The sequence below is a fragment of the Pseudochaenichthys georgianus genome, chromosome 8 (assembly GCF_902827115.2).
Source record: "Pseudochaenichthys georgianus chromosome 8, fPseGeo1.2, whole genome shotgun sequence".
Lineage (NCBI taxonomy): Eukaryota > Metazoa > Chordata > Actinopteri > Perciformes > Channichthyidae > Pseudochaenichthys > Pseudochaenichthys georgianus.
In genome coordinates, this window is record NC_047510.2 from 4,631,231 (window position 1) to 4,659,167 (window position 27,937).

At 41.3% G+C, this 27,937-nt stretch overlaps 1 protein-coding gene across 2 annotated transcripts; it reads right to left on the reverse strand.

Moving 5' to 3' along the window:
- LOC117451388 (cytosolic phospholipase A2 gamma-like) lies at positions 1-27,926 on the reverse strand. Of its 2 annotated transcripts, XM_034089659.2 has the most exons (14): positions 27,539-27,926; positions 25,530-25,640; positions 15,590-15,732; positions 14,980-15,166; positions 10,216-10,318; positions 9,945-10,085; positions 4,850-4,915; positions 4,699-4,761; positions 4,132-4,218; positions 3,504-3,587; positions 3,218-3,372; positions 2,960-3,131; positions 2,702-2,879; positions 1-2,611 (listed from the first exon to the last, which is right to left on the reverse strand). In XM_034089659.2, exons 1-14 carry the CDS (start codon positions 27,731-27,733, stop codon positions 2,596-2,598), a joined length of 1,701 nt encoding a protein of 566 aa, XP_033945550.2. In that variant the 5' UTR covers positions 27,734-27,926; the 3' UTR covers positions 1-2,595. The 2 variants fall into 2 exon arrangements, with proteins under 2 accessions (XP_033945550.2, XP_033945551.2); XM_034089660.2 differs by lacking the exon at positions 25,530-25,640.
- Positions 27,927-27,937: the final 11 nt, after the last annotated feature.

Sequence of the window (27,937 nt, forward strand, 5' to 3'; positions counted from 1 at the left end):
GTATATCCTGACTGCTTCTCCCAGGGATTTACCGACGATTTTCACAATCCATCGAGCACCTTTAATCCTCTCCGTTGTGTTTGCTCTGACTGTCTATGATATGTTTGCTACAATCTTTTTGCCAAGTGCTTTTTAGAAAAACAGTTTTTGTGAACACATCCCATGTGTTTTCAAACCCTCAAGGAAGCTGTATTAGTTGGATGAACAAACTAAATGGTCTTCATCTTTATACGAAAAAACAAGGTGCTCAAGTAGACATAGCAATAGTCAAGAAATCAAGTAATAAAGACATCAATCCACAGGAACATGTTTCACCTTGTCAGAAACACGGATGGAGTAAGCTCACAAAACAGTGATCGCTATTTTAAGTAATTAATTATTTTCTTAACTTTTCTTAAAGGCCCCATGTCATGCTTTTCTGGTTATCACCCGTCCCCTTGTGTGTTATGAAGGTGTTTCTGCATGTAAACGGTCTGCAGAGTCACAACCCCTCAAAGTGCACCCTGTAGCGAGTACAACTCTAACCCAGAGAAGACCTGTCCATGCTGCCCCAGAACGCCTCGTTAGACATTTATTTTTTCCATTGTTTACTTCTTGGGTATAGTGACGTATTTCGGGTGTTGTTACATCCACGGAGTCGTTACGTTTGGACCAATCCGCGGACTTCCTCACACACACACACACACACACACACACACACACACACACACACACACACACACACACACACACACACACACACACACACACACACACACACACACACACACACACACACACACACACACACACACTCGACGGGACGTTGCGAGGCTCGCTGCTGCGAGGAGCGGGACACTGTGAGCTGGCTCACTGGTGTGGAGTCGGCGAGACAGTGAGACACCATGGAACTCAGCCTGAGCACACACTCAAACTCCCAGCCAGGCTGTGGGTGTGTCTGTGTTTGGGGCTGGGTTTCGCTGTGTCTCGCTGTCACGCAGACGGCCACTGGGCTCACAGGGAGGGGGGGGCAGGAGCTCCAACAAGCCGTTTAGGACAGAGGGTGAATACACATACTTTACAGAGATGCTGTTTGAGAAACCGATGTGAGTTTTGAAAATTGCACAATATATATTTATTCTAGTAGAGCTCAACAATGGAACTATGATCAGTAGAAATGGCCATGACATGGGACCTTTAAGGCTGAAATGATATGTGGACTTTCAATTTGTTCCCCAAACCTTGCACTAGAGTTGTGATAGGAATGTGTGTATAGAGTTGTCCAGAAATGAGTCCTAAACCCATAAGTTAACATTTTACCATTTCAGGGCTCCCTCCCTCCCAAATCAGTGTTTTTGTTGTTGAGTTTTTGGTTTGATTCCCGAAATAATCTCTGTGGTTATCACAAGTTTACAAAAATGTTTATGTTTTGTACTACATCATAAATACGTGAGTCAATAGCCTACCCCATAAATGTCTGAATCTTTACGTGTCATAAAACAGCGGTTGCTAACAAGTGTCGAAATAAGACTACTTAATGTCATCATGCAGAACATAGCCACCTTTAGCTTAGCGGTGGCGACGTGAAGTAATGCGACCATGATGTAGTTTGTTTCTAGCGCTTAGCGCTTCAAATAATATACAAGTGGACATGTAAGTTTGCCACAAATCTTATTTTCTGCAATATTCCAAATTCCAATGGAAAAATTCCTTTTGCTTTACTCCAGGATGCTAACCTCTGATTTGGCATGGAAAAATACGTCATCATTGCAGCACTCTATTGTTGTGTATGATGTATTACCTAAAAGTCACATGATCTAAAGTTGACAAACAGGTAAAAAAGGGAAACAGATTTGGCTGTTCAATGAAAAGTCACTTGTTGAATTTGGTCTTAAGTGCTTTCTACATTTGGTCTAAAGCTCAACAATCCATCTGTTATTCCACGGTTCGGTTCCTTTCTGGGAAAACCCCCCCTCCCTCTCTTTCTCCAGCGCAGGTTCCCGGTTCACATTCATCGCTGTCGGTGGGTTGGTGACACTGTCAACTCGTCGAGCGATGAATGACAACCGTGTCCATGCACGGCCACGTGTACTGAAGTGATGTCTTGTTTATCTGAGTAAGCGGTTTGCAGCTGCCTAGTTGAAGGGTTGTCTTTTTGGATAAGAAATATGTTGTCAAAAAAATCAGCACATCGATAAAGACTTTGGAACAACATGTTGAACTTGTGGTCTATTTTGTTTTATTACGCAATAAAGAGTAATTTCTACCATAAATAGCTCTGAATGTCATTTTTCAACAAATACAATACTGTAAAGAATGTGAGTATCGATCAGGGTTGTCCTCAGAAACGTTACTGATGCCAGCCAGAACATCTTAAACATAGACTGACCTCTAGTGTTTCATTTACATTACTACATCTAAATAATACAGGATTATTTCAGTCATGTTTAAACATACATATGGTTTCAAATGAATGTGAAATCAAACAATTTAACACAGTGTTTAAGCAATACATAATTAAAACAAAAATATTGGATCATATATCAAATCATTGGAAACATGTTTTCCCATCAATGCCTCAATGTTTGTGTGGAACAAACGGTATGAAGGTAGAGGTCAGACGACTGAAGACCTGTCGAAAGAAAAAGAAGGATATTAATATATTACATTTTTGTCAATTGGGTCAATCTGTTAATGAATTGGTGTGTATTTATCCACTTACACTGACTGCATCTTCTTGTGTCTGCGGCGAGAGGCCTTGTAAATCTCCATAAGCAGAGTGTCCTTGTTGTTCTTGATGTTAGCTTTCGCCGTCTCCAACACAAACTCAATCCTCTCCTTGTCTAAGGGAAGCTGGAAGGTGGAGAACTCCTTCATCTTTGCTTGGACTTCCTCCACATCTGGACCAGAACAAAATCATTTAGCACCAGGAACATATTTGACATCAGAGTTTTGTGTTGTGTCCTATGGTGCAACAAACCTTTGCAGTTGTGTCTGTTGAAGAGTGGAATGTAAACGATGGTGGGTTCCTTCTCTTTTCCCTCAAACACATAGCAGTCCTCCGGCCAGTCTTTCTCCTCAAAGATCCTGTCGTCTATCTCTGGGAAAGGCTTCTTCATTGCCTTTGCGTAATCTCTGGCCTCACTCAGCGTCTGTGCAGAGAACAGCAGGTGTATAACGCATCCGCCCGACCGGGGCTCCATCAATATACAAAACACCAGCAAGCCCCCTGCCTCACCTCGAAGGTTTGACTAGACCCCGAATCAAGAGCGATGAGGAGGTCTGCATCTCTCTTTTCACCCAGGAAGGGGGGGAAAGGCATGTTCATCATCAAACCCCCGTCTATCAGCTGCAGATGCTCCTCTCCGCTGATGCATGACGGCACCTCAGCACCTTCCCAACAACACAACGCACAATATAGCAACTGCTCGTTCTGGTTGATTGTTATGGCCATCTGTCTGGCAAATGGCAGTATTGTAAATGTGATTAATGTACAGGTTTTAGGCTTAGTGACAGAAGTTCACCTGGGTATTGGTAGAGGAAGTTTTCAGTTGTTCCCCATTCCCAGTTTCCAATCATAGGGAGGCCTTTTTGGATCAGCCAAGAGACTGTGAAAACAGAGCACAACCAAATGAAGCGAGGTACTTTGAAATTAAAGTATGTTGTTTGGCGGCAGCAAACCCAGCTGTAAAACATCTTCCAATCAATGCAGAAGTTATGAAGCAACTTTAGGGCTCAATGGGCGTTGTGCTTGTTTTCATCTAATGACATAGGCCCTCTCATTGTAGCTCTGTCTTTGGTCTCCACAATCTCTTATGGAACATTTCTGTCTCAATTCTCCACAATGTTCACCACTTTGGCTCTGTGTCTGTCTGTGGTTTGATACTGAGCTAAAAGAGTACTAGAACTTATTGCTTGAATCAAGTTTTTGGATTAAAAGCTTTTTGTTAAACATCGCTATGTAAAAGAAAACCCAATCCAATATTACAAAAATCAATATATCAAAGAAATTATGATCGAGAATAAATCTATTATATCTATCTATATATAAAGTATTTTATGTGCCAGCAGTGGGACAGATGCTAAGAAAACTATTGCTTTGGTAAAAAGGTTGCAGAGAACAAGTGATAGTTACAGAATATTAGAACTGACCTTTCGCTGGGACTGGTCCTTCACTTAAACTATCGCTCCAGGTCTGTAACGGTTCCATCACTTTTTGACGCCCCTGCTCAAGGATCCCTTAAAAAATAAAAAGCATTGTTGATGTCATGATGATAGTCTTTGTATTTAAAGTTTTATTTTGAAATGTATTTTCTCTTTGTGTCTTGTCCAGTTTTACTTCCTGACTGTCTGATTGTGTCCCCCCCCTCTCCAGTTGTGTGTTGTCTCTGTGATCAGTCTTGTGTGTATTTTGGTCTGTCTTCCCTTGTGTTCTTTGTTAGATCGTCGTCTATGTTCCTGCCTGCTTCCCCAAGTTCCTGTCTGCATTTCTGTTCCTCGTGCCCTCTGGTTTCTACATGTTTAGTTTTCTCTTGTTTTTGTTTTACCTGGTCTAGTCCCCCTCTTTTTATCAGATTTTTTAATTGGAATTGTATTACCAGCTTCCTGTGTTTTACCGCGTTTGGGTCCTATCGGTTACCAAATCCTTGACAGTTGAGCCATTTTGATGACCCCTAAACTGCTTGTGTACATCTTCACAATCTTTGTTGTTTTTATTACCGTCCAGTGATTTCTTCATGTTTTCCATCTTAGACAGAGCAGTGGTAACCAAACCCACCAGACCTGAGTACACACACACGGTAAGTTATTGTCATGAAAAATGGTTCTGTTCATTTGTTTGAATTTGAGTGTAAAAAAATAACATTTTTACCTTTCATCCAGTCAGGGAAATAGACTAGCATTGTCTCTTCATCTGCTATAGCGCTGGTCATTATACCTGCATGACAAAGGAGATATAAAATGCACACACTGTAAAAAAAAAATGTATGCTGCAGTACCAGCTTCGAGCTTTTGGTTTAATATGCACCAAGGACTGGGTTTAAACAAGCCCGAGGCCACCATACCGTCAGATAGAGCTCATATTTACAGTGGGGCAAAAAAGGATTTAGTCAGCCACCAATTATGCAAGTTCTCCGACTTAAAAAGATGAGAGAGGCCTGTAATTTTCATCCTAGGTACACTTCAACTATGAGAGACAGAATGAGAAAAAAAAATAATCCAGAAAATCACATTGTCTGATTTTTAAAGAATTTATTTGCAAATTATGGTGGAAAATAAGAATTTGGTCAATAACAAAAGTTCATCTCAATACTTTGTTATATACCCTTTGTTGGCAATGACAGAGGTCAACCGTTTTCTGTAAGTCTTCACAAGGTTTTCACACACTGTTGCTGGTATTTTGGCCCATTCCTCCATGCAGATCTCCTCTAGAGCAGTGATGTTTTGGGGCTGTCGCTGGGCAACACGGACTTTCAACTCCCTCCAAAGATTTTCTATGGGGTTGAGATCTGGAGACTGGCTAGGCCACTCCAGGACCTTGAAATGCTTCTTACGAAGCCACTCCTTCGTTGCCCGGGCGGTGTGTTTGGGATCATTGTCATGCTGAAAGACCCAGCCACGTTTCATCTTCAATGCCCTTGCTGATGGAAGGAGGTTGTCACTCAAAATCTCACGATACATGGCCCCATTCATTCTTTCCTTTACACGGATCAGTCGTCCTGGTGCCTTTGCAGAAAAACAGCCCCAAAGCATGATGTTTCCACCCCATGTTTCACAGTAGGTATGGTGTTCTTTGGATGCAACTCAGCATTCTTTCTCCTCCAAACACGTCTAGTTGATTTTTTACCAAAAAGTTCTATTTTGGTTTCATCTGACCATATGACATTCTCCCAATTCTCTTCTGGATCATCTAAATGCTCTCTAGCAAACTTCAGACGGGCCTGGACATGTATTGGCTTAAGCAGGGGGACACGTCTGGCACTGCAGGATTTGAGTCCCTGGCTGGTGGCGTAGTGTGTTACTGATGGTAGCCTTTGTTACTTTGCTCCCAGCTCTCTGCAGGTCATTGACTAGGTCCCCCCGTGTGGTTCTGGGATGTTGGCTCACCGTTCTTGTGATCACTTTGACCCCACGCGGTGAGATCTTGCGTGGAGCCCCAGATCGAGGGGGATTATCAGTGGTCTTGTATGTCTTCCATTTTCTAATAATTGCTCCCACAGTTGATTTCTTCACACCAAGCTGCTTACCTATTGCAGATTCAGTCTTGCCAGCCTGGTGCAGGTCTACCATTTTGTTTCTGGTGTCCTTTGACAGCTCTTTGGTCTTGGCCATAGTGGAGTTTGGAGTGTGACTGTTTGAGGTTGTGGACAGGTGTCTTTTATACTGATAACGAGTTCGAACAGGTGCCATTAATACAGTTAACAAGTGGAGGACAGAGGAGGCTCTTAAAGAAGAAGTTACAGGTCTGTGAGAGCCAGAGATCTTGTTTGTTTGTAGGTGACCAAATACTTATTTTACCGAGGAATTTACCAATTAATTCATTAAAAATCCTACAATGTGATTTCCTGGATTCTTTCCCCCCATTCTGTCTCTCATAGTTGAAGTGTACCTAGGATGGAAATTACAGGCCTCTCTCATCTTTTTAAGTGGGAGAACTTGCACAATTGGTGGCTGACTAAATACTTTTTTGCCCCACTGTATATGTGTGACTTTGTGCTGGTAAGGGATTTTTTTCATCTTGTGAAGGAGCCAGGTTACCGCCGTTAATGCTAAACTAATCTAATCGCTTGATACTGACTTTGATATGCTGTAGGAAGAATACATGATAAGTGATCAGATTTAACTGTAGGGTTATTATATTTTGATCGTATTTTCATAATGTTGGAGGCCTGCAATAATTATAAAAGATCTCGCAGAGTTTGATAAATCTTAAACGTATTCCCTAAAATAAGTCAAAGTCCAGAAACACTGCATCGTTCACTCCACAACAGCATTATCGTTACTGTGCTTTGTCGGGTAAAAGTGCATTTCTTTCAAATTGCCAAAACCGAGATTGGTAGAGCAGGCATTTGAAAATGTATTAAATTAAAAAAGTTGAGATTATGTTAAAGCAGTGGCTCAATCTGTAGGCACTTGCCCATGGAACCGAAGGGTCGCCGGTTCGTGTCCCGATTGACCAAAAAAACTACAGAGTGGACTGATAGCTAGATAGGTGCCAGTTCACCTCCTGGGCCATGCCGAGGTGCCCTAGAGCAAGGCACCGAACCCCCAACTGCTCCCTGGCGCCGGCTAGACTGGCAGCCTCTTCTCTCTGGCCCTCTCCAGATGCATGTGTATTCTGTGTAGTGTGTATTGCTGTGTTTGCATTTGCGTGTTTAAAGCTTCGTCTTCTTCTTCTTCTTCTTCTTCTTCTTCTTCTTCTTCTTCTTCTTCTTCTTCTTCTTCTTCTTCCTGTTATATTTCACAGCTGACTTGATGCTGATTGGAATACACACTACCGCCGCCTGCTGGTAAGGAGAGTTATTGCCACTCTCGCATGCGCAGTTCGTACGTGCTTCTTGGTATGGGGATTATTCCCTATCTTTATTCAAGAGCGTGGTATTTAAATTTAAATACTTTATGTATTTATTTCCCTCAAACCCGGTCCTCGCACTCAATGCCTGCTTGCACTTAGATTTGCTCTGCTTCTGCTCAAACTGTACGCTTGTTTGCACTCAGATATATTGCTGCCTTCAGATTTGTTCTGCTCTCAGATTTATTCTGTGCGCGCTCGAAACTTTTGTGCAACAATCCTGTCAAAATCCCTCAACCAATAGGAGGCCAGGTGTCCTTGCGGGTGCGTTCGCTTTACTTATTACAGCGTCCCGTAAGGGCGGTTACTATTTGGTTTATAAACTCCCGCCCGCCACGGCTTTATAACATAGCATGTACTTCACTTGTTTGATTTACAACTACCTTACATAATAGCTACGTTCAATAAAATCGTCCCTCCGTTGCCTTCTGCACAGAACATAGTGCGAGGTGGTTGCTATGCAACAACAATAACAGATAGCGAATGTCGTCGTTTAGGTGCTTTTTTTCTCTCAATCCACTCCTCCATAGTAAGGCCACCCTGGAGGTCGAAGTAAACCTTACATGTTTCCATCTTAAGCTTTGTTAGTTAGTTAGTTTTAGTTTCGTGACGGACGTAATGTAACAGTTGTAACGGTTCTCAGACGCGGAGGGATACTGATTTGTGAAAAGTAACAACAACTATTCCCTGGATATACGCTCATTATATCACGGCTAAGAAACATCAGATTGCTTGATTTGACTTGTCCGTTTTATAAACATATACTAACTGTGCTTACCCCCCCCCCCCCAAACTTGTACAGGGAAGTGAAGTACATGTTATGTTATAAAGCCGTGGAGGGCTGGAGTTTATAAACCAAAGAGTAACCGCCCTTACGGGACGCTGTAATAAGACAAGCGAACGCACCCGCAAGGACACCTGGCCTCCTATTGGTTGAGGGATTTTGACAGGATTGTTGCACAAAAGTTTCGAGCGCGCACAGAATAAATCTGAGAGCAGAACAAATCTGAAAAGAGCAATATATCTGAGTGCAAGCCTACAGTTTGAGCAGAAGCAGAGCAAATCTAAGTGCAAGCAGCACTATTTGAGTGCGAGGACAGGGTTTGAGGGAAATAAATACATAAAGTATGCTCTCAAATTTAAATACCACGCTCTTGAATAAAGATAGGGAATAACCCCCATATCTTGGCCGTCGGCTGAAGTCTTTGTGGTGTGTTCCAGTGCGAAACATGGCCTAAAACGCAGAGACGTGAGGCGACGCAACAGTCGTGGTCCGCCTGTGTCAGTTATTTGGTGTCAGCTTGGTGTGTCCGGGCCTTAACAGGAACACTGCTCTGGCAGTGTTTAAAGACTCGTTCATGTAAAAGAAAACAGACTTGGACAGTTACCGAAAAATCTCGGTCAGTGCTGCCGTCATTTTAAGTTACGCTGTCGTTGCAGTAACAGCCGTTTGTACGCAGGGGAACGGACTGTTCTTAGCAGATGCTAATGCTAATGCAGCATGATCATTTTAAAATCAATAAAATAATTGAAAAAATCATTATTTAGTACGTAGCCGTCAGTGGCGGCGCTAGGGGGTGGCTACTTGGGCTCAAGCCCCGGATGTTTCACCCCTCTGAATCAGACTCCGATTGGCTGTGACTGCATTCAGTGTCCGATTCAGAAACGTGACTCGTAAACACTCTTTATGTCACAAACAAAGATGGTGGATGAGAATAGATCTATAAAACGATAAGCAATGCGCCAGAATCAATGTGAGACTATCTGCATCCTTTAAAACTCTACGCACATTCGTTTCACCGAAATAAGTAAACGACTGTATTTGAGTGAGTTAATGCATTAGCTTGCTTCATTAAAGGGTGTTAATGAATAAGTGTTCTCCAGTGCCTTTTGTCCGCGTTAAGGTATTATTAAGGTAGGGTTAATGTTGCCCTCAAAGTGCACCAGATTGATGCTTTTAACTTCAATATAAAAAAAAAACAACAACAACTCCTGGCTAAGCCCCGGATCTCCTACAATCCTAAATCCGCCACTGGTAGCCGTGTAATAAGCGGTTGATTTAAGTTTCGACTTGGGATTCTGCTCACCCTGTCGATATTCTTTTTTCTTTAAGGACCGGTTTTCCGCACATTAAAACGTATTCTTGATACGTTATTGTTTTAAGAAAACAAAACTTTTTCGGGATATTTCACCTGTTTTAAAAAAAATGTAAACTTTGTTTGCACAACATGACAAGAAACTTAACTTGTGATCAAGAGAGACAATATAGAAAAAGATAGACCGCTTTTATCTTCCATAATAAACAAAAAATCAAAGCACTAGCTTGCACCTTCAAGGCTTCCGTACAAGTTGCACATATTTCTACATTTTTAGAAGACAAAAGAGACGGACGTACCTTGCATCTGAGTCATGTCCATCTCCGTCTCTTTACCTTCAGGACCCTCATCATAGTTTGAGCTGCCCACATGAGAGGTGTTAATGAAGAGACCTAGATCTGTGAAGCCAGCCTCATGAGGAGTCAGCTCAAACCATTTAGCTGAGGACAAAACAGGCACACAGAGCCGGAAAGACATTTTAAAAATACACTACTCTGACCTTTATGACTGTTGATGCAACTTTTCACAGATTGAGAACGTTTGTGTTGTGCACAGTTATGTGCTCAGTACCTCTTACAGGGCCGTTTTTCAGGCACTTTTTGCTTACTACGTTGTAGATGGGATAGGGGTTGAAGGTGTTCATGCGATCATCAGTGAGACGTTGAAGGTTCAACTGCCAAAAAAACAAAACATTAGCTCAGTGAAACTATGAACCTATACATTTAAATCTTGTCTCTTTTCTTACATTAATATAAAACATTCAGATTTTTATCTTTTAAAATCATAATAATTGTAACGTAAGTGTGTCTCTTTTGCAGCTGTACGGAAGCCTTGACGGTCCATGTTAGTGCTTCGATTTTTTGTTTATTATGGAAGTCAGAAGCAGTCTATCTTTTTCTGCCTAACCTTAAGACTGATATCACCTTTTTAATCATAAAACAGCAAAAGCAGGTTAACACTCATTTTATTGATTTGTATTAATTAATAGTAAAACATGTATTTTCTTGCTGTTTTTGTATACAGTAATTTGATCATTATTTGCGGAAGTACGAACACATCACACCCATCCTCAAATCACTGCACTGGCTCCCGGTCTCACTCAGGATTGACTACAAAATCACCCTCTTCACTCATCAGTGCATAATATGGAAATGCTCCCTCCTACATCAAGGAATTGCTCACCCCACAAACCTCCACGAGGAAACTACGTTCAGTAAAGGCAAACCTCCTCATCCCACCAAGGACAAAACTGAAGACCATGGGAGACCGAGCCTTCTGCTCCGCTGCTCCGAGACGGTGGAATGCCCTCCCAAACCAGCTGAGGACACCACAAACTATGGAGGCTTTCAAAAAAGGCCTAAAAACGCATCTTTTTAGAATAGCCTTTAACTAGATTTTTAAATCCCCCCCATTATGCCAGTTTTTAAATTGTTTTTGTTGTTTTGTTTCACCCTTTTTAATTTTTAATTTTGTAGCACTTTGAGTTTTGTTTACGCAAATGAAAAGTGCCCTTATAAATAAAATATATTATTATTATTATTATTAAGTGTCATTATTTAAGGTCATTTGAGTAATTGTTTATGCTTTTATTTTGAAAGCATAAATTGATTGATTTGGGTGTTTTTGTTTTTATCAGGGCAAGCAAAGAAGGTTAAAACCATTGTTTATTGTTTGTCAACAAAGAATAACCTATGCAAACGATATTCTTGCACAACATCCAAAGTGTGTTTTAGAATCAGAATCAGAATACCTTTATTAGTCCCACAGAGGGGAACTGTACATAGTTACAGCAGAAAAAAGAGCCACAGACAGCTTAATGTTACATATGTTACACATGCATTAAAAGTACTAAGTTATGATAGAATACAAAATATAATAAAAAAATAAAAAGTTACATAATTTTCAAAATACACATTTCAGTGTTGATGACACAAGCCTCATCCCAATACCCCTCCTCGACTCCTCTCTTCCCCTCCTCCGGGACTTGACCGGGAAATCGATCAAGACACGCCATTTTGAAGGACGTCCCAATAGCTGAAATGCACACGGAGGAGTCGAGGAGGGGTGAGGGAGGAGGGGTGCGGGAGGAGACGAAAGGGAGGATACAAGCAGCAGACTATGCGGAAGTGTTTTCACTACTCGCGTATAAAAGCCCCGCCCCCACCTTCACAGCTGGTCCATTTCAACAGAGGAAAACCGACAACTGGAAGATGAGTGGAAAAGCGTCACATAAATGTATAAGTGCTCACAGCTCCGTGGGAATTATTATGTGCAATTCATTTCTAAAAGGCTTTCACATTACTATAATTATATTTTTATTTAAATGTAGGCTACATTTTACACCAAAACGGAACACAAAAGCAGGACCAACCATCATACATTGAATTCCTTGACTAACAAGAGAAAGATTCATTCATTTAAATAAATATTAAACAACAAATGGGCCGGTTCTAAAGGTTATTCAGTTAAGCCCGATGAGAGGGGATACAGCTGTGCGCATGTCATCATTAACAGACATCTTTAAGAGTGACGTTTGAGTGAACGAGGACATCCCAATTAATACCTGAGGACTCCTCTGTCTTCGCGTCACCTCCTCGTGTCTCTCGCTCGCATCTTACGGAGGGGTATTGGGATGAGGCTCTAGAGATTTCCTCACTGGATTTAGCAACTTTTGGAGCTAATGATGCTAGCTACTTTCATTGGAGAGGAACTGGCAGCATTTGGGATGGGTTTTATTGATGGATAATGAAATAATCTAGTTCACGCTTGTTGGCTTCTCCAATGTTACCCACTCTAACTTTAACCAGAGTTAGAAGCGCAGAATGATAATGACCCTTACATTTATAAGGCTGCTACTTATAATTTTTACCTTGGATGTATAATGTGTAGGGGTGTAACGGTTCACAGAAGTCACGGTTCGGTTAATACCTCGGTTTGGGGCTCACGGTTCGGTACGGGTTCGGTACAACAAATAAAAGCAAAAAAAAGTCCCAAATGCATAATTTGTTTTGCTGTTATTTATTTTTAACAGTAGTGCAAGTTTTGGTATGAAAATAAGGAACTCTAACATTTGGAATCATTAAAGGGAAATGGAAACACTTTTCAAACTGCTTTCCATGCGACAATATTCCCATTAGGAAATGTATTTATCTAGTCTATTTCCAATGTAAACGATCGAGATACGCACATTAATTTTTTGAAATAATGACCTTGGGCGCTTCCATCGATCCGGGACTTTCCCAGTGACGTCACTGTGTGGGTACGGCTTCCTGGGCCAAAGCTCAATACAGCTGCAAACAACATGGCGTGCAATGCACCAGTGGTTTCCAACAAAAGAAAAGGTCGTCGTCAGGAGCGTATTGTATTGCCCCAGGCTGCACAAATGGTTTTTATACAAAGAAGGAAGAAGTACATTTCCATAGGCTGCCACTAAAGGATGAGAAGCTGCTCAAAGCATGGGTTATTTCCATGAAACGGTCCGATCCGCCGCTGAATCAGTACGCACGTGTGTGCAGCGAACACTTTACAAATGACGATTATGTCCACAAAATGAGGTTTGATGAGTCTGGATGCCTGGTTCAATACAAAACATCGGATTTGAAGCCAGGATCTGTTCCCACAATATTCGATTTCTCATCGTATGCAGTCGGGAACACCGACCGTCCCAGCACGTCGGCCGCGCGGCGCAAGACAATGACACCAGTGTCAACAAACGTGAAGTTCGAGCCACCAAACGAGTTGCTTCAGCTGCCGAGAGAGAGGTAAATATTGCAGCACTACCAGATTACTAGCTCACACATGTATTTACTGACACAGTGTGACCTTATTAATTTATGTATATATATATATATATTATGTAATAATGTACTGGAACTGGTGGTATCCCACTCGGCGAGTTCAGAACCGTCGGTACTTTCGGCGGATTCCGGATCGTATGCCACTCTAGTATTAGACCGAATCGGTTCATAAGCATAGGCCATGGGATGCCTGGTAACTGTAGATGCTTCCACATCAATGTCATCTCCCGACGAATAGTCAAATTCATCGTTCAAAACGTCGATCTCATTGCAAAATTTCTCCATTGCTGCCATATCTACCACGTTGTGTTGACTTCTGGTATGGAGACCCGGAGCAAGGACCCACACAGTGACGTCACCATTTGGGACTCCCCTAATGGCAGCGGCCTGGTCCCGGAATTCCCCACCCGGCCGGCGGATAAGAGTAATATCATATACAATAAATATTACGATCAATATCCATTGTAAAATGAATAAACTACCGGAATATTATAGCTGTAATGGTGTTTCCTTTCCCCTTTAAATAAGCTGTACAACTAAAAAGAATGTCTTGAAAATATTAAAATAAATAATAAGAAAGTGTTTGAATCACAATCAATAAAAGGCAATACAGAACTGTATAACATCTCCTGATGTCAACATATAAAATAAATACAATGATAAATATAAAACTAAATAAAATCTGCACCTTTAGGAGCAATGTCTAACATGTGTAATTAACTTGTGAGTGTGTGAGGCCATTAGGCCTAAATAAAAGTACTCAAGCTTTACTCTATTTTCAAGTTGTTCTTCAGAAAGATGAGTTTGTCTACGTTGTCAGCAGTGAGGGCAGATCTGTTGGCGGTAACTATGTCACCTGCCGTCGAGAAAGCCCTCTCGCTGGGGACTGAGACTGACTCGGATGTGATTGAGCATGTTTGACGTGTTACCACCAGCATACCGCACCGCTGTCGAACAACGCCGACACACCGTCCTCGTCCGATCCACAACTCGCACTCCATCATTGTTGTAGTCCACAGGGAACCCGAAATGTTCCCACACACCTGATTTAAAAGAAGCAGGTGGGTCTTCTAGCTCCTGTGTGTTGTGTGAACTCGCCGTAGCTACTAACTTTTCTTCTTCATGTATTGTGTTCGTTTTGTTGTGTTTTGATCTTGTTCTTCAGTTGTTATTTACGGGCGGCTGGCTTTTAGGCGCAATACCGCCCCCTGGATTATATATAGTGTAATACTGCCCTGAGTGACAGACTTTTTTCCCACTCGTAAAAAAAGGCGTATTCGCCGTGTGACTGCATGTGCCGAACCGTGACGTCCGAACCGTGACGGTACGGGACGAATACGGATACCGTTACACCCGTAATAATTTGTTATTTAAATTAACAAGCTTGCCTCTTTATTACATTTGTTAGTCTCCTGCTTTATTTGGTCTTAATCCGTACCGTCCCCTTTGCTTACAAGCAGAACAAATTCTAAATGTTGCCAGTAAAATTCTAGAGAATCACAAGATGCATTCCATTCCATTAACCATTTTACTTTACCTGTTTGGTGATGGCAGCAGAGATGATGATCCCCCAGATGTCACTGAGAGAGAAGCGCTTATCCTTGGTCTTCTGGCCCAGCCAGGACACGACCTCTAGTGGTTTGACCCCGGGGGCCGAGAGCCTGGACACGGCTCGGTCCATGTTTCTGCTCCACTGTGGGTCGCTGTACAGAGAGCACATCGCCCTGAGAGAGGAAGAGTCAAAGATTCACTCACAGAAAAAATAACTGACAATGACAAAAATAGTCACATCTTCACTTCGACTCCTCAACTTCCACAAAATGTCACTTTTTTCAACTTTGATTCATCTATTTGTCAAATAGTTGTTAAGGTGCTTTGAAACTATAGTGTGGTTTTGAACAATTTTTTTATTTGAATTGTTGTATTAATCTTTAAATCCCGACAACAATCACTAATTCAAAACATTTACATTTTTTTTCTGTGGCTGTATTTTGTGTCATTCCAACAAATTAGTTTGTTAAATTATATTGTTAATCAAAGAGTGTAATAAAGGCAGATATGGTCTCCTAACCATGTGATCACTGATATACTGTATTTGGCACCAGTCAAGTACTCCAGTAGTGTAGTGTGCATATAAAAGTGTTTACATGGCAGTTCCAGAAACTCCTCCCAGGTAGATAACGGTGTCCAACAGGCCTTCCTGTTCCAGCTGATCGAGGGACCCCACCAGACTCACAGAGGCCCTCTGACCCCCGCCGGACCCCAAGATTGCAACGTGAGGGATTGAATCCTTGAAGGAAAGAGAGAGGTAAACAAAATAGAGGAAACAGGTGAGTGCAGAAATGGAAAAAGTGTTTTAAAGTTCTGCTACAAGCAATAGAAGCAGAGACAGGACAATATTTTCCAGAAGTGTGTCACCCAACTCCACTACTACTGTATTTGAGTATTTCCATTTGTTTTCTACTTTGTACTTCTACTACAGATTTGGATTAATGATGTGAAATATAATTAAGTCAGCACAATGACTACTACTTTTGTACTTTTACTCGAGTAACATTTTGATTGTAGGACTTTTACTTTTTTTCCCCCCTAAAGTACAGTACAGCACAGCAGCAAGGTCTTAAAAAATGGGGGTCCGGCCCGGGGACATAATGTTTATGAATTTAGGGACCTTTAAAACAAAAGGTTGAGAACCACTGTTTACAGGGTTGCCAACTTTGGGTACCTGGCTGGAGTGAGATGTTGGTATCATGGGTTTGATTACACATATGCGCACTAAATGACTGCTATTGTGTCAGCAGCGGGACCTTAGCATATATATAGGATATATATACAATATATACAAATACACAATATTGGACACAGACTATAAAGGGCACACAGTTTCATTCACTATTGAAAGTCAAACACATGTTTGTTTTATCGTGAGAGGGCTATACATGAAACAAACACACACAAACAAATCTACAGACTTACTCCAAACTGCCAAATATATTAATTAACACACTCTCACTCTCATATACTCTTTGACTCTATTTTGGCCTAGTAATAATAAGCAGCAGACTTTTACTTTTTATCATTTCTACTGGATCTTAGATCTGCGCATGCGCAATACGGGTCGGCAGTTGCGGCTCCAGAGTATTTGTGTTGGGTAATCTATGGTAGGGCTAACCCATACAGTGGTGGGGCTCAAGTCAGTATTTGCAATGTAATTACATACACGCTCCCCTTGAGAGCAAAACGCCATGCGTGAGGTTTATGACACAATGACATCCTGTCTAAACATCAGTCAGGCTTCAGAAAGCAACATAGCACCATCACTGCCACAATGAAAGTGGTGAATGATAATACGAGTATTTTTGATAATAGCAGAGTTGTGCAGCTCTATTTGTTGACCTATCCAAAGCGTTTGATACCGTCGATCATCGCATCTTGAAGCAGAGGCTTGTCAGTATTGGCTTATCCTGCCATGCAGTGGGGTGGTTTGTGAACTACCTCTCTGAAAGGTCCCAATGTTTTAAAGGTCCCATGTCATGGCCATTTCCACTGATCATAATTCCATTGTTGAGGTCTACTAGAATAGATTTATATTGTGCAATGTTCCAAACTCACATTGGTTTCTCAAACAGCATCTCTGTAAACTACGTGTATTCACTGAATTTCACTCTCTGCCTTTAACGGCTCGTTGTAGCTCCAATAGCTCCAGCCCCCACCCTCCCTGTGAGCACAGTGTGCTCTGATTGGTCGGGACGTTGTGAATCGCGCTAAGCTCCGTGGAGGTGTTCAATCAATCAATCAATAGGATACGGCTGTAATAGGCCTAAGGCCTTTTAGTCGCTCATAAATAAATGAGTAGATTACTGATTCTTTATTTACTATGGATGCTGGTAACAGTCACATAGTCCAAAGTGAAGGTGATGTTTGACCAGTAGTGGTCGAGGCGGGATTTGAGACAGTTAACCGTCTTGGATGTGACAACGCTTTCTTCCACAAGTCAACCACACGCAGGCTGAACAAGTTGCGGCGGATAGCCGGTCTTGAGTACTGTTTCTTCAACTTGAGGCAGTGTCCACGAGTCCTGGTGTTATAATCCCGTTGTAGTGGGCATGATGTTTTGTAGATGTTGTGGAGATATTTGAAAACTTCGATCATATCTCCCCTCGCCCTTCTATAATACATACTCAGGATTTTAAGACTTTGCAGTCGTTCTTGATATGGTAGGTCCTTTAGTTCTGGAACCAGCTTCGTTGCCCTTCTCTGTATTTTCTCGATGAGCTCAGCATCCTTTTTGTACATGGGTACGTGTTGTTTCCTTGTTTAGCGATACACAGCGAAACACAGCCAAACTCACCCTGAGCACACACAAAGTCACAGCCGAAGTAAAAACAATAAGTGTGGCTTGATATTGAGTAAGAAAAAGGTCGATAAACGCTGTGAGAATGGGTCTGCAGAGAGAATTTCGCCGCGATCCCAACTGTCTGTTATCAGCCTGCAGCCAGGGAGGAGAGATCAGCAGAGCTGCTTGCACTGAGTGTGTGTGTGTGAGGAAGTCCGTGGATTGGTCAATTTGGACCAATCAGCGGGGGCTTAACGTAACGGCTCCGCGGATGTAACGTAACGGTTCCACGGATTGGTCCATTTCGTTCCGGGTACGGTTGACATCATGCGTACCCGGAAGAATCAAATGGACAGTGACGTATCTCCAACGAGGCGTTTTGGGGAGGTATTTTCTGTTTTAGAGTTTTACTCGCTACAGGGTGTACTTTGAGGGTTTTGACTCTGCACACCGTTTACAGTTGTTATGCACCCTCATTTGAACAAAAAAAGTGAAACATATTTCATATATAATAACAATAATAATAATAGTAGTAATTATAATAATAAGAAGAAGAATATAGTTGAAATAAAAAAAATTGTGATTGTGGTTAAATAACATTGTCTGCTGCATTTATTTGGTCAATTTAAACGGCAAGTAACGTTATTATGTCAGGTGCGGGTGACCTCTGCCGCTACGCGTTCGTCATCTGCAAGGTGCTTACACAGCAGTCAATGATGGAACTCAGAAAATGGTTAAAACAACCAGCCCTTACAGCCAGCAGTAACACTGCATATACTGCAGGTAATAACAGTTCAGATCATGGGGACATTACGTTACCCGCGGCCACTGTCGTGGACAGTCCTCCGGCCCGACTCGCCGGCTTGGCCCGCCTCGCCCACGCAGCCGCAGCAGTCTTCGTTGCCCCAAACACCGCCAACCCTCAGGGGCCCGCAAGTGCCAGAGGACCTCGGCAAAACAGAGCCTGCCCAGGTATATTTAAAAAAGTACCCAACTCGCCTGTACAGTGGGGTAAGGCGCTCATTTTGCAGCTCATGGTTTCAAAACAGAGATTGGCTGGATTATTCATGTAAAAAAGATGCCATCTTCTGTCATTTCAATAGGTACTCTCTCCTCTCTCAATAAGTGATCGGGGGCGTTACTCCCCAGCTAGCCAATCACTTCCCCCCATTCTCACAAGCCTATCATTGCACCCGCTAACCCCTTTAAATCTGGTCTTCCCTCTCCGTCAGCTGTCATTTCAGGTAGCAACGCGCAACCCTCCTCCACCCCTTCGCCTCCTGTCTCCTAATACAGGGCCAAGCTAAAACCTTCTCCCACCAGACCGGACCAAACTACTTATCACCACCACCAGTATATAGAGCACCGGGGGGTTCATCGGAGCGGTTTTTCCCCTCCTGAATGATTATCCTGCAAACCGGGGCCTAATCGCCAAACACCATTTGATTCACTTGTTATAATCTGTCAATCACTATTCATTCATATTATGTGTCCCGGTAATAAACATGTATTTCATACATCACGTCTCTCCTGATTGAACTGCTATGCATGTAGACATTTCGGTCTTAAAAGGGGAGTGATTTGTAAAATATCCATAAAGAAAAAGTAAATCTGTTTACAAGTCTGTTTCATATGGGTGTTGAGATGTATCCATAGATCTCTTCATTTTGCTCTCAAAGTGCACCAGATTGATGCTTTTAACTTCAATATTTAAAAAAAAAAATCTTCCCGGGGGAGTATGCCCCCGGACCCCCCTAGAGGAGGTGAGGACCCCCCTAGAGGGTGTTAGGTCCATTCCCTACTTATAAAAATAGCACTATACCACTGCACCCTCTCTAATCTCAGATGCACCCTGAGTCATTTTGTTCTGGAACCGGGCCTGGGTGTACCACAAGGTTCAGTTTTAGGTCCGCTATTATTCTCTATCTATATTAATAGTTTAGGTGAAAATGTCGAAGGAGCAACCTTACATTTGTATGCGGACAATACCGTTATGTACTGTGCAGGTCCCTCGATTAACCAGGTTGTTTACAGGCTGTTTTTAACATTATTCAGGCTCAGCTCTCTGAGCTTAAGCTTCTTTTAAATGTGGATAAAACCAAGGTAATGCTCTTTTCTAAAGCAAAAAATACGCAGGAGACTGCTTTGGATATTGTAACTATGCAAGGAATACAACTTGAAGTGGTTGCCTGTTACAAATACCTGGGTATCTGGCTTGATGACTGTCTGACTTTTAAATGTCATGTAAATAACCTGCTTAAAAAGCTGAGGGTTAGGCTAGGTTTCTTTTACAGAAACAAGTCCTATTTCTCGCTTGAGGCCAGGAAAAGGCTAGTCACTGTGACCTTTTGACCTGTGCTGGACTATGGTGATTTGTTATGAATACACCTGCCAATTACCTGAGCAAGTTAGATGCTGCGTATCACAGTGCACTGAGATTTTTGACAAATTGTAAAGCACTTACGCATCACTGTACCCTGTATGCCAAGGCGGTTTTGCCATTACTAACTGTACGGAGGCTCAGTCACTGGTACTTTTTCATTTACAAAGCCATGTTGGATAAACTACCATCTTATATCTGCTTCCTGATCTCTCGGCGAATTGAAAGTACTTATTGCCTGAGATCGCATGCTGTGGTTTTATTAAATGTGCCAAGTGCTAGGACTGTCTTAGGGAAGACAGCTTTTAGATGTGCAGCTCCACTAACTTGGAACCGTCTGAAAACATAATGGAAAATTACCAATCTGGTACCACTACGTGTTTTTAAAGCTCGGTTGGATGCTACACAATCAGATGATAGATATGTAAATTGTAATCTCTGTAATTTTTGCTGTATGATGTCCTTTTGTTGTTCTGTTGTTTATGTTTTTATGTCTTCATGTGGAACCTACTGCTGCAGGTCTCCCTTGAAAAAGAGATCAATGATCTCAATGGGATTTCACCTGGATAAATAAAGGTTTTGAATTGAATTGAGATTATTTCCCTGTCTCAATCCAAATTGAACTGTATGAAATAAAAAGGCATATTTGTCTTGTAGTAAATAAAAAGGGCGACCTAGAGCCAATCCTGCAATTTACCCACAGGTGAAAGAGTTGACATGCTAAAAACCCAACCCCTGCAGGGGGTCTGGGGGGATTCTCCCCCAGGAGATTTTTTTAAATAGTAACATAAAATACACATTGTGGTACTCTCTTGAGAAGAAAAATAAATAAATCTATTACTACACGACATATTTAAAAAAAAATGAATGCCATTGTAGGTTTTTGTTACTTTGTTCTGAGAGCTGAACCTGTTGCTCCTCACAGAGAGAAGAGGGAAGAGGCTGTGAGTTACTTTACATTGTGGATAAGGGTGGATAGCCCCCATTGTTCTGTGTGTCAAAATGAAAGACAGCCCACACACCTATCATCAAACCGTGGGTTCTTATTTCATTACATGTTGATTTCTATCAACACGTAATGTTGTATCGATGTATATAGAGATGTAGGCTACCACAGCAAAATTATTCTCTGTCGGGACTTCCTGCAACAACACCACGCCGTTATCTTGATTCTAATTGAACAGAAGACATTATCAAAGATGTGCTATTGAGAAGACGATCACTATGTGACAAAAGTTTTCAAAACCGTTTAGAGTCTTCGGTATTCTTGTTTTTGGCGTGAGAATAGTGTAGCGACCCGGTATAGGGTGCTGAGTGTGTAACTCAAGCATCCCCCATCTCTCTGCCAATCACAGAGCTGCACAGTGATGCTGGTCGAGGTGCGGGCCTGTGGTTGGGGCAGCAGAGGGGGAGTTGTGACGTAGACGCTACTATGGGTGTGAGTTGGGGTGTAGAGTTCAGTGTGAGGATAAACCTACAACCTGTACATGTAACCTGTGTCCGTGTGTGAACAAAGGAGTTAATAAACCCTCCATAACTTGAAGCCTGTTTCCGACTCCCTTTGTAGAACGCTACAGTAGTTTGGGCAGCGTGAGATTGAGAGTGAAAGCGTGTGTCACGTTGCGTGAGAGTTGGCAACCCTGCACTGTTTAGCTTCATTATCAATTCAACATTTTAATTCTAGAAATATTCCGATTTATGACCAAATTATCATGAGCTATAGAACATTATGTTGGTGCTACTTATAAGCAAATGATAGCATTCTAACAAGCTAAATTAAAATGTAGAAAATAGTAGCTTTTAACTTTTAACAGCTTTGTTATTGTCATGTTAGCATGCTAGCATTAGCTCAAAGCCCTGTTGTGCACTCACAGTACAGTGCTGCTAGCATTACCAATTATCCTGGTATGATTAAAACATTACTACTGCTGCTGTTGACTAGGAAGCATATAGGCCTAATAGGAATAATACAGATACGTGACTGCTAAGAAATCTATGTTTATGCTACGAAGAACCTTATCTTCCTTATTTTTTAGTATATTGATAGAACATTGTGTAAAGACTAAAGGACTGAAGCTCACCAGTAGTATCAGTAACAGTACAGTAGTCAACAAAGATAGCATCCACCTTGGCCTACAGTGGAATATCTTATTAAACATTGGATGGTTTACAATTACATTTGGACATTGATGTTCAAGGATACATCTGAAAGACGTAGGTGATCCCTTGATTTAACATACATTAGCCTACCATCATTCCATTCCTGGGGTTGTTAACCAATAACTAATTCTATGGCATCTATGGCACGTCTCTACTGGGAGTTGTAGTTTTAAAAGACGTTTTCGTATTTCCCATCATAAGAAGTTGCCAGTATTAAACTGTGTACATCCCTGGAGGTTTAGGGGATAGGAAACACTCACATTTAAAACATATAATTAATAAAAGGGTGAAAATGGCTTGTGCCCATAATGGCAGCATTAATATATATACCCACATGCCAGCTAAGGTCAGAAGAGCTTTATTTAACAGCTGGTCTTATGTTTGTGACCCCTTCTGTTGTTAATTGATAACATTACATTACATTAATTGATAAGCCTGAAACATGCACTTGTCAAGGTTCAGAGGCAAATTTAGCAAATATGGCAGTAGCCATCGATCAGCTTAAGATAAGATATAATTTATTGATCCCAAGTTGGAAACATTTGCGTTACATCAATATGTGTAACAGTTGTAAATATGCAGTGGTGTTTATTTGTAAATCATTTAGTATAATCACACAAATTCGGTGTTTTATATTTAATAATTCTGTGTTCTTTATTTATTGATTGTTCAATACCTGACAAGGCCGGAGATGAAATATCTACATACATATTATAAGAGTATAATACATATGTATAATATCAGTTAAAATAAGTGCTTCAACATAGTTAACATTGCTGGAGGTATGCACAAATATTGATAGATGTCTTGTAATGCACTATTGAGGAACCTGCGACCCAAGTTTTTCATTCATTGCATAACTACACCGTTTGTGAATATGATATGTCAATAAACCTTAGAAAATCTTGAAATCTTGAAAGGGATGTGCAAAATAGTCATATAGCCTACAGTCTTTAATTAACTATTAGTAGAGAATAACGAGTAATGAATATACTTTATAGGGATCCTATTAATATCTAATAATAAAAATAATGAAATTCAATAACATGCTTTAACCACTAGGTGTCCCTTTATATCAGCTGTGCACGTTTATGGTGTAAATACAGCCTATCTACCAATTGGATCAAATATAAAAGTCAGCCGAATTAGTGTTGATACTGCAAGGAGACGTATTGTGTGAAAAGAAATGTAAGATGTTGTTTAATTGCTGATATATTTATGATCCACGTCACGTTTTCAGTTCCTCATGTTTGTCTAGAAGTCTTCTCATCAGGGCTCAATAAATAGAGAACTACGGCAGATATGTAATATTTAATGCAGCCGAACCGTGTATTACAATGCTGTTATGTGATGACTTTCAAAGAGAAAAGCAAGCACACTCGGAATAAAGTATTATTTTATTTTTAAAAATGTTTTCAGTCTGTTTCCGGTATTTGTTGTTGACGATGTGATGTGAGATGTGAGATGTGAGACTGGAATTGCACAGGGGAAAATAACGTATCTTTAGATGCGGATTTTGTTAAACTAATACGTTTGCGCTGTGGACCAACACTATACATTGACGGGGAAGGGGGTAGCAATAAAGATAACACCATTAAACAGTTACACAACATAACAGAAATAATATCGATAGCAGCGTCCCTAGCAACCACCTCGGTAATAATGAAAACGTTCTATGGACGCAATTTGCTGAAGTAATCTTCGTAATAACTAGCAAACTAAAGATCATGTACATCCACTGCACACATAATCTGAAATAACAACTCATATTTCTCGCATCAAATTACATCAAAACGCATTTTAATGACCAAACTAATTTTAAAATAGGCATTTTCCACCGAGAATAAAACGAAGTTCGGCCATGTTTTTTTTTCTGCAGGGAGAAATTTGAAGATCACGTGACACAGCCATTGGAATGAATGGTGAAAAAAAACGGGGTTTGTCAAACAGAGGACATGGTATAGTCCTAAACGATAGCTGGGGATTCTGGGTAGTGTAGTGTCTTCTGCCATGCTTTACTCCGAAAAAATATTTGTTTCTCCGAATCGAAGGGGAAAAGTATAAAAGCATTGCACACAATTTAAACCAATCAATGTTGTGTAATTAACAAGGATAATCTGGTGTTTTTTAGTCGATGAGTAGTGCAGATATCACTGTAAAATTAATCGACAGTAAGGGGAATACTTACTTCCGGGTGTACAATTCTCCGTTATCCAATGGGAATGGTGGCTCACATTGCCTTTAAGGGCAGCCGACACAAACGAATGCCGTGCTTCCATGAGCGTCAAATCCCGACGCAGATGGGAATACATTGCAATCAGTTGAAAGCTATTTGCGTCCCTTTATGACGCTGAAGGAGCCTAGGAGCGTCACAACTGCACGCCACGGGACCCTGGCCAACGATTATGGAGTGAGAGTGTGTTGTCCAGGCAGCTCCCGTTCGAGCATATGCCTTGAGTAGCACATAGCTCCAACGATCCATCACACACACACACACACACACACACACACACACACACACACACACACACACACACACACACACACACACACACACACACACACACACACACACACACACACACACACACACACACACACACACACACACACACACACACACACACACACACACACACACACACACACACACACACACACACACACACACACACACACACACACACACACACACACACACACGCTACCTGCATAAAGTCAAGTGCTCGGCGCAGTTGTCGGCGAAATGTCGCTCCTTTGTTTTCATTGAAACAGCTCCTTATATCCGTTAGCACAGCTAGCTAGCACCAGATGCTAACAACAACAATACACGTAAGGTCTCTCTCTCGCTCGCGCCACACATACACACACCCTCCCGGTCCTCCCGATGGCCAGTCGGTGTCTGCCGGTGAGCGTGGAAGTGTGGTCTGCCGCAAGCGGACGGCAGGAGCGGGGCTGTATCAGCTTGTATGTGGTATTTTAAACTCGATGCTCTGAAACTACGGGGCGGCCGAGGACAGAAAATACACATGCGTTAATCGCGTTAAAATAATTAGTGGCGTTAATTTTTTTTTGCCTTGACAGCACTAATTTATACTACTTATGCAATGCATAGTTAGAAGTGTACGTGCAAAGTATCAATGTAGAACTACTCAAAGAAAGTAAGTATATCTGACATATATATTTTAAAGTAACATTCCCTCAGTCATACCAGTGTACTATTGATTCCCAGGTTGTTGAGTGCCTTCAGAGCGACTTGTTTCCTCTTCAGGAGAAACTCCTGCTCCCCGGCAGACAATGACAGGGACTGACGCACAGAATGCTGCAACACAATCAGGACAGTGTTATATGGTGCACAGAAATGAAAGGGCCTGTTAAAAGGGATGAAAACAATTGTTTACTAAAATGCTAAACCTTTCCACATTGAGTTTACTTTAAAGGATATTTGGATCTTCTTTTCTCTTAATGTCAGGTGTTGAAGTGCTAAAAAAACAGAAATCTAATAAAACATTGACACAACACATATAGATAGTTAATCAATTTCATTAATATCTTGTTTAACCCTTTGAGTTTCAATTTATTCTGATAAATGTTCTGTTACATTTCATTTTGTTTTTACTCTTTCACCTCAAAGTCAACTTGTGGCCTTGGAAACCATAAATATTCAAAAAAATAGTTTCCTAACAGCATCCGGACTCATAGAAATCTACAAGCTGGGATCAAACATGATAAACACACATCTTCAGGACTAAGAAAACTGTATTCACTGGATTTATATCCTGAACAGACACATTTCCTTCAGGATATAATATCTTGTCTACACATCAGTCAGGCTTCAGAAAGCAACATAGCACCATCACTGCCACAATGAAAGTGGTGAATGACATTATGAGTATTTTAGATAATAAGCAGAGTTGTGCAGCTCTGTTTATTGACCTTTCTTTCCAAAGCGTTTGATACCGTCGATCATCGCATCTTAAAGCAGAGGCTACTCAGTATTGGCATATCCAGCCTTGCAGTGGGTGGTTTGTGAACTACCTCTCTGAAAGGTCCCAATGTGTTCACTTTGATGGGCTGTCTTCTGAGTGGTTAAACATTGCTAATGGTGTTCCTCAAGGTTCTGTTTTAGGTCCACTTTTATTCTCCATATATATCAACAGTTTAGGTGAAAATGTGGATGAAGCTACTTTACATTTCTATGCGGATGATACCGTGATGTACTGTGCAGGTCCCTCCATTAAGGAGGCTGGTGTTAAATTACAGGCTGTTTTTAACATTATTCAGACTCAGCTCGCTGAGCTTAAGCTTCTTTTAAATGTTGATAAAACCAAGGTAATGCTATTTTCAAAAGCTAAAAAGACACCAGAGCCTGTTTTAGATATTGTTACTATGCAAGGACAAGTACTAGAAGTGGTTACCTGTTATAAATACCTAGGTATCTGGCTTGATGATTGTCTTACTTTTAAACTTCATGTCAATAACCTGCTTAAAAAGCTGAGGGTTAGACTAGGTTTCTTTTTCAGAAACAAGTCCTGTTTCTCACTTGAGGCCAGGAAAAGGCTAGTCACTGTGACCTTTGTACCTGTGCTGGACTATGGTGATTTGTTGTATATGAATGCACCTGCCTATTGCCTGAACAAGTTAGATGCCGCCTATCACAGCGCACTGAGATTTGTCACAAATTGTAAAGCACTTACTCATCACTGTACCCTGTATGCCAAGGCAGGTCTGCCATCACTTACTGTAAAGAGGCTCAGTCATTGGTACACGTTTATTTATAAAGCTTTGTTGGGTAAACTCCCGTATTATATCTGCTCTCTGATAACACAGAGAGTTGCAAGCAGCTATTGTCTGAGATCGCATGATGTAGTTTGTTAGATGTGCCAAGAGCAAGGACTGTCTTAGGTAAGACAGCTTTTATGTGCGCAGCTCCACTTGCTTGGAACAATCTTCAGCAAGAATTGAAACTGAGCAATCTCATTCCTCTGCATGTTTTTAAAGCTAGGCTAAATGAAATGCTCGTTGATACTATGGGCACTTGTAAATGTCTATAACTATGTAAATGTATCCTGTAAATATAATGTATGATGTCCTTTATTGTTTTATGTTTCATGTGGAACCTATATGCTGCAGGTCTCCCTTGAAAAAGAGATCTATGATCTCAATGGGACCAATCTCGTTAATTAAAGGTTTGAAATGAAATGAAATGAATTCCCTCACCTTGAAAACATATGTTGCATTTGTGTCTGTGGTGTTAGCAGGAGTCGGCATCATCTCTTCTCTTGATTCCTCTTCCATCTGAGGAGTGACTGTTGTCATGTTCGTCTTGTTGTCCAGAGGATGTCCCATCAATCCAAACATCACAGTCCAAGCACAGAGCAGCACAGCAACCCAGCGGACATTTACACACAGCATTGGAAGTTATTCTGGAAAGCCTGTGAGAAGATACCAGTGTAAAGTCAATGACTGAGCTTCCCTTCTTTTTATATTCCTCCCTCACTCATCTTCATCACTTGTTAGAATCCCATTGATGTCTTATAGATACACCAGATCACACAGTAACATAACAAATAGTTTGACACATATCTTCCCGAGAACAACATGCACATCTAAATGTCC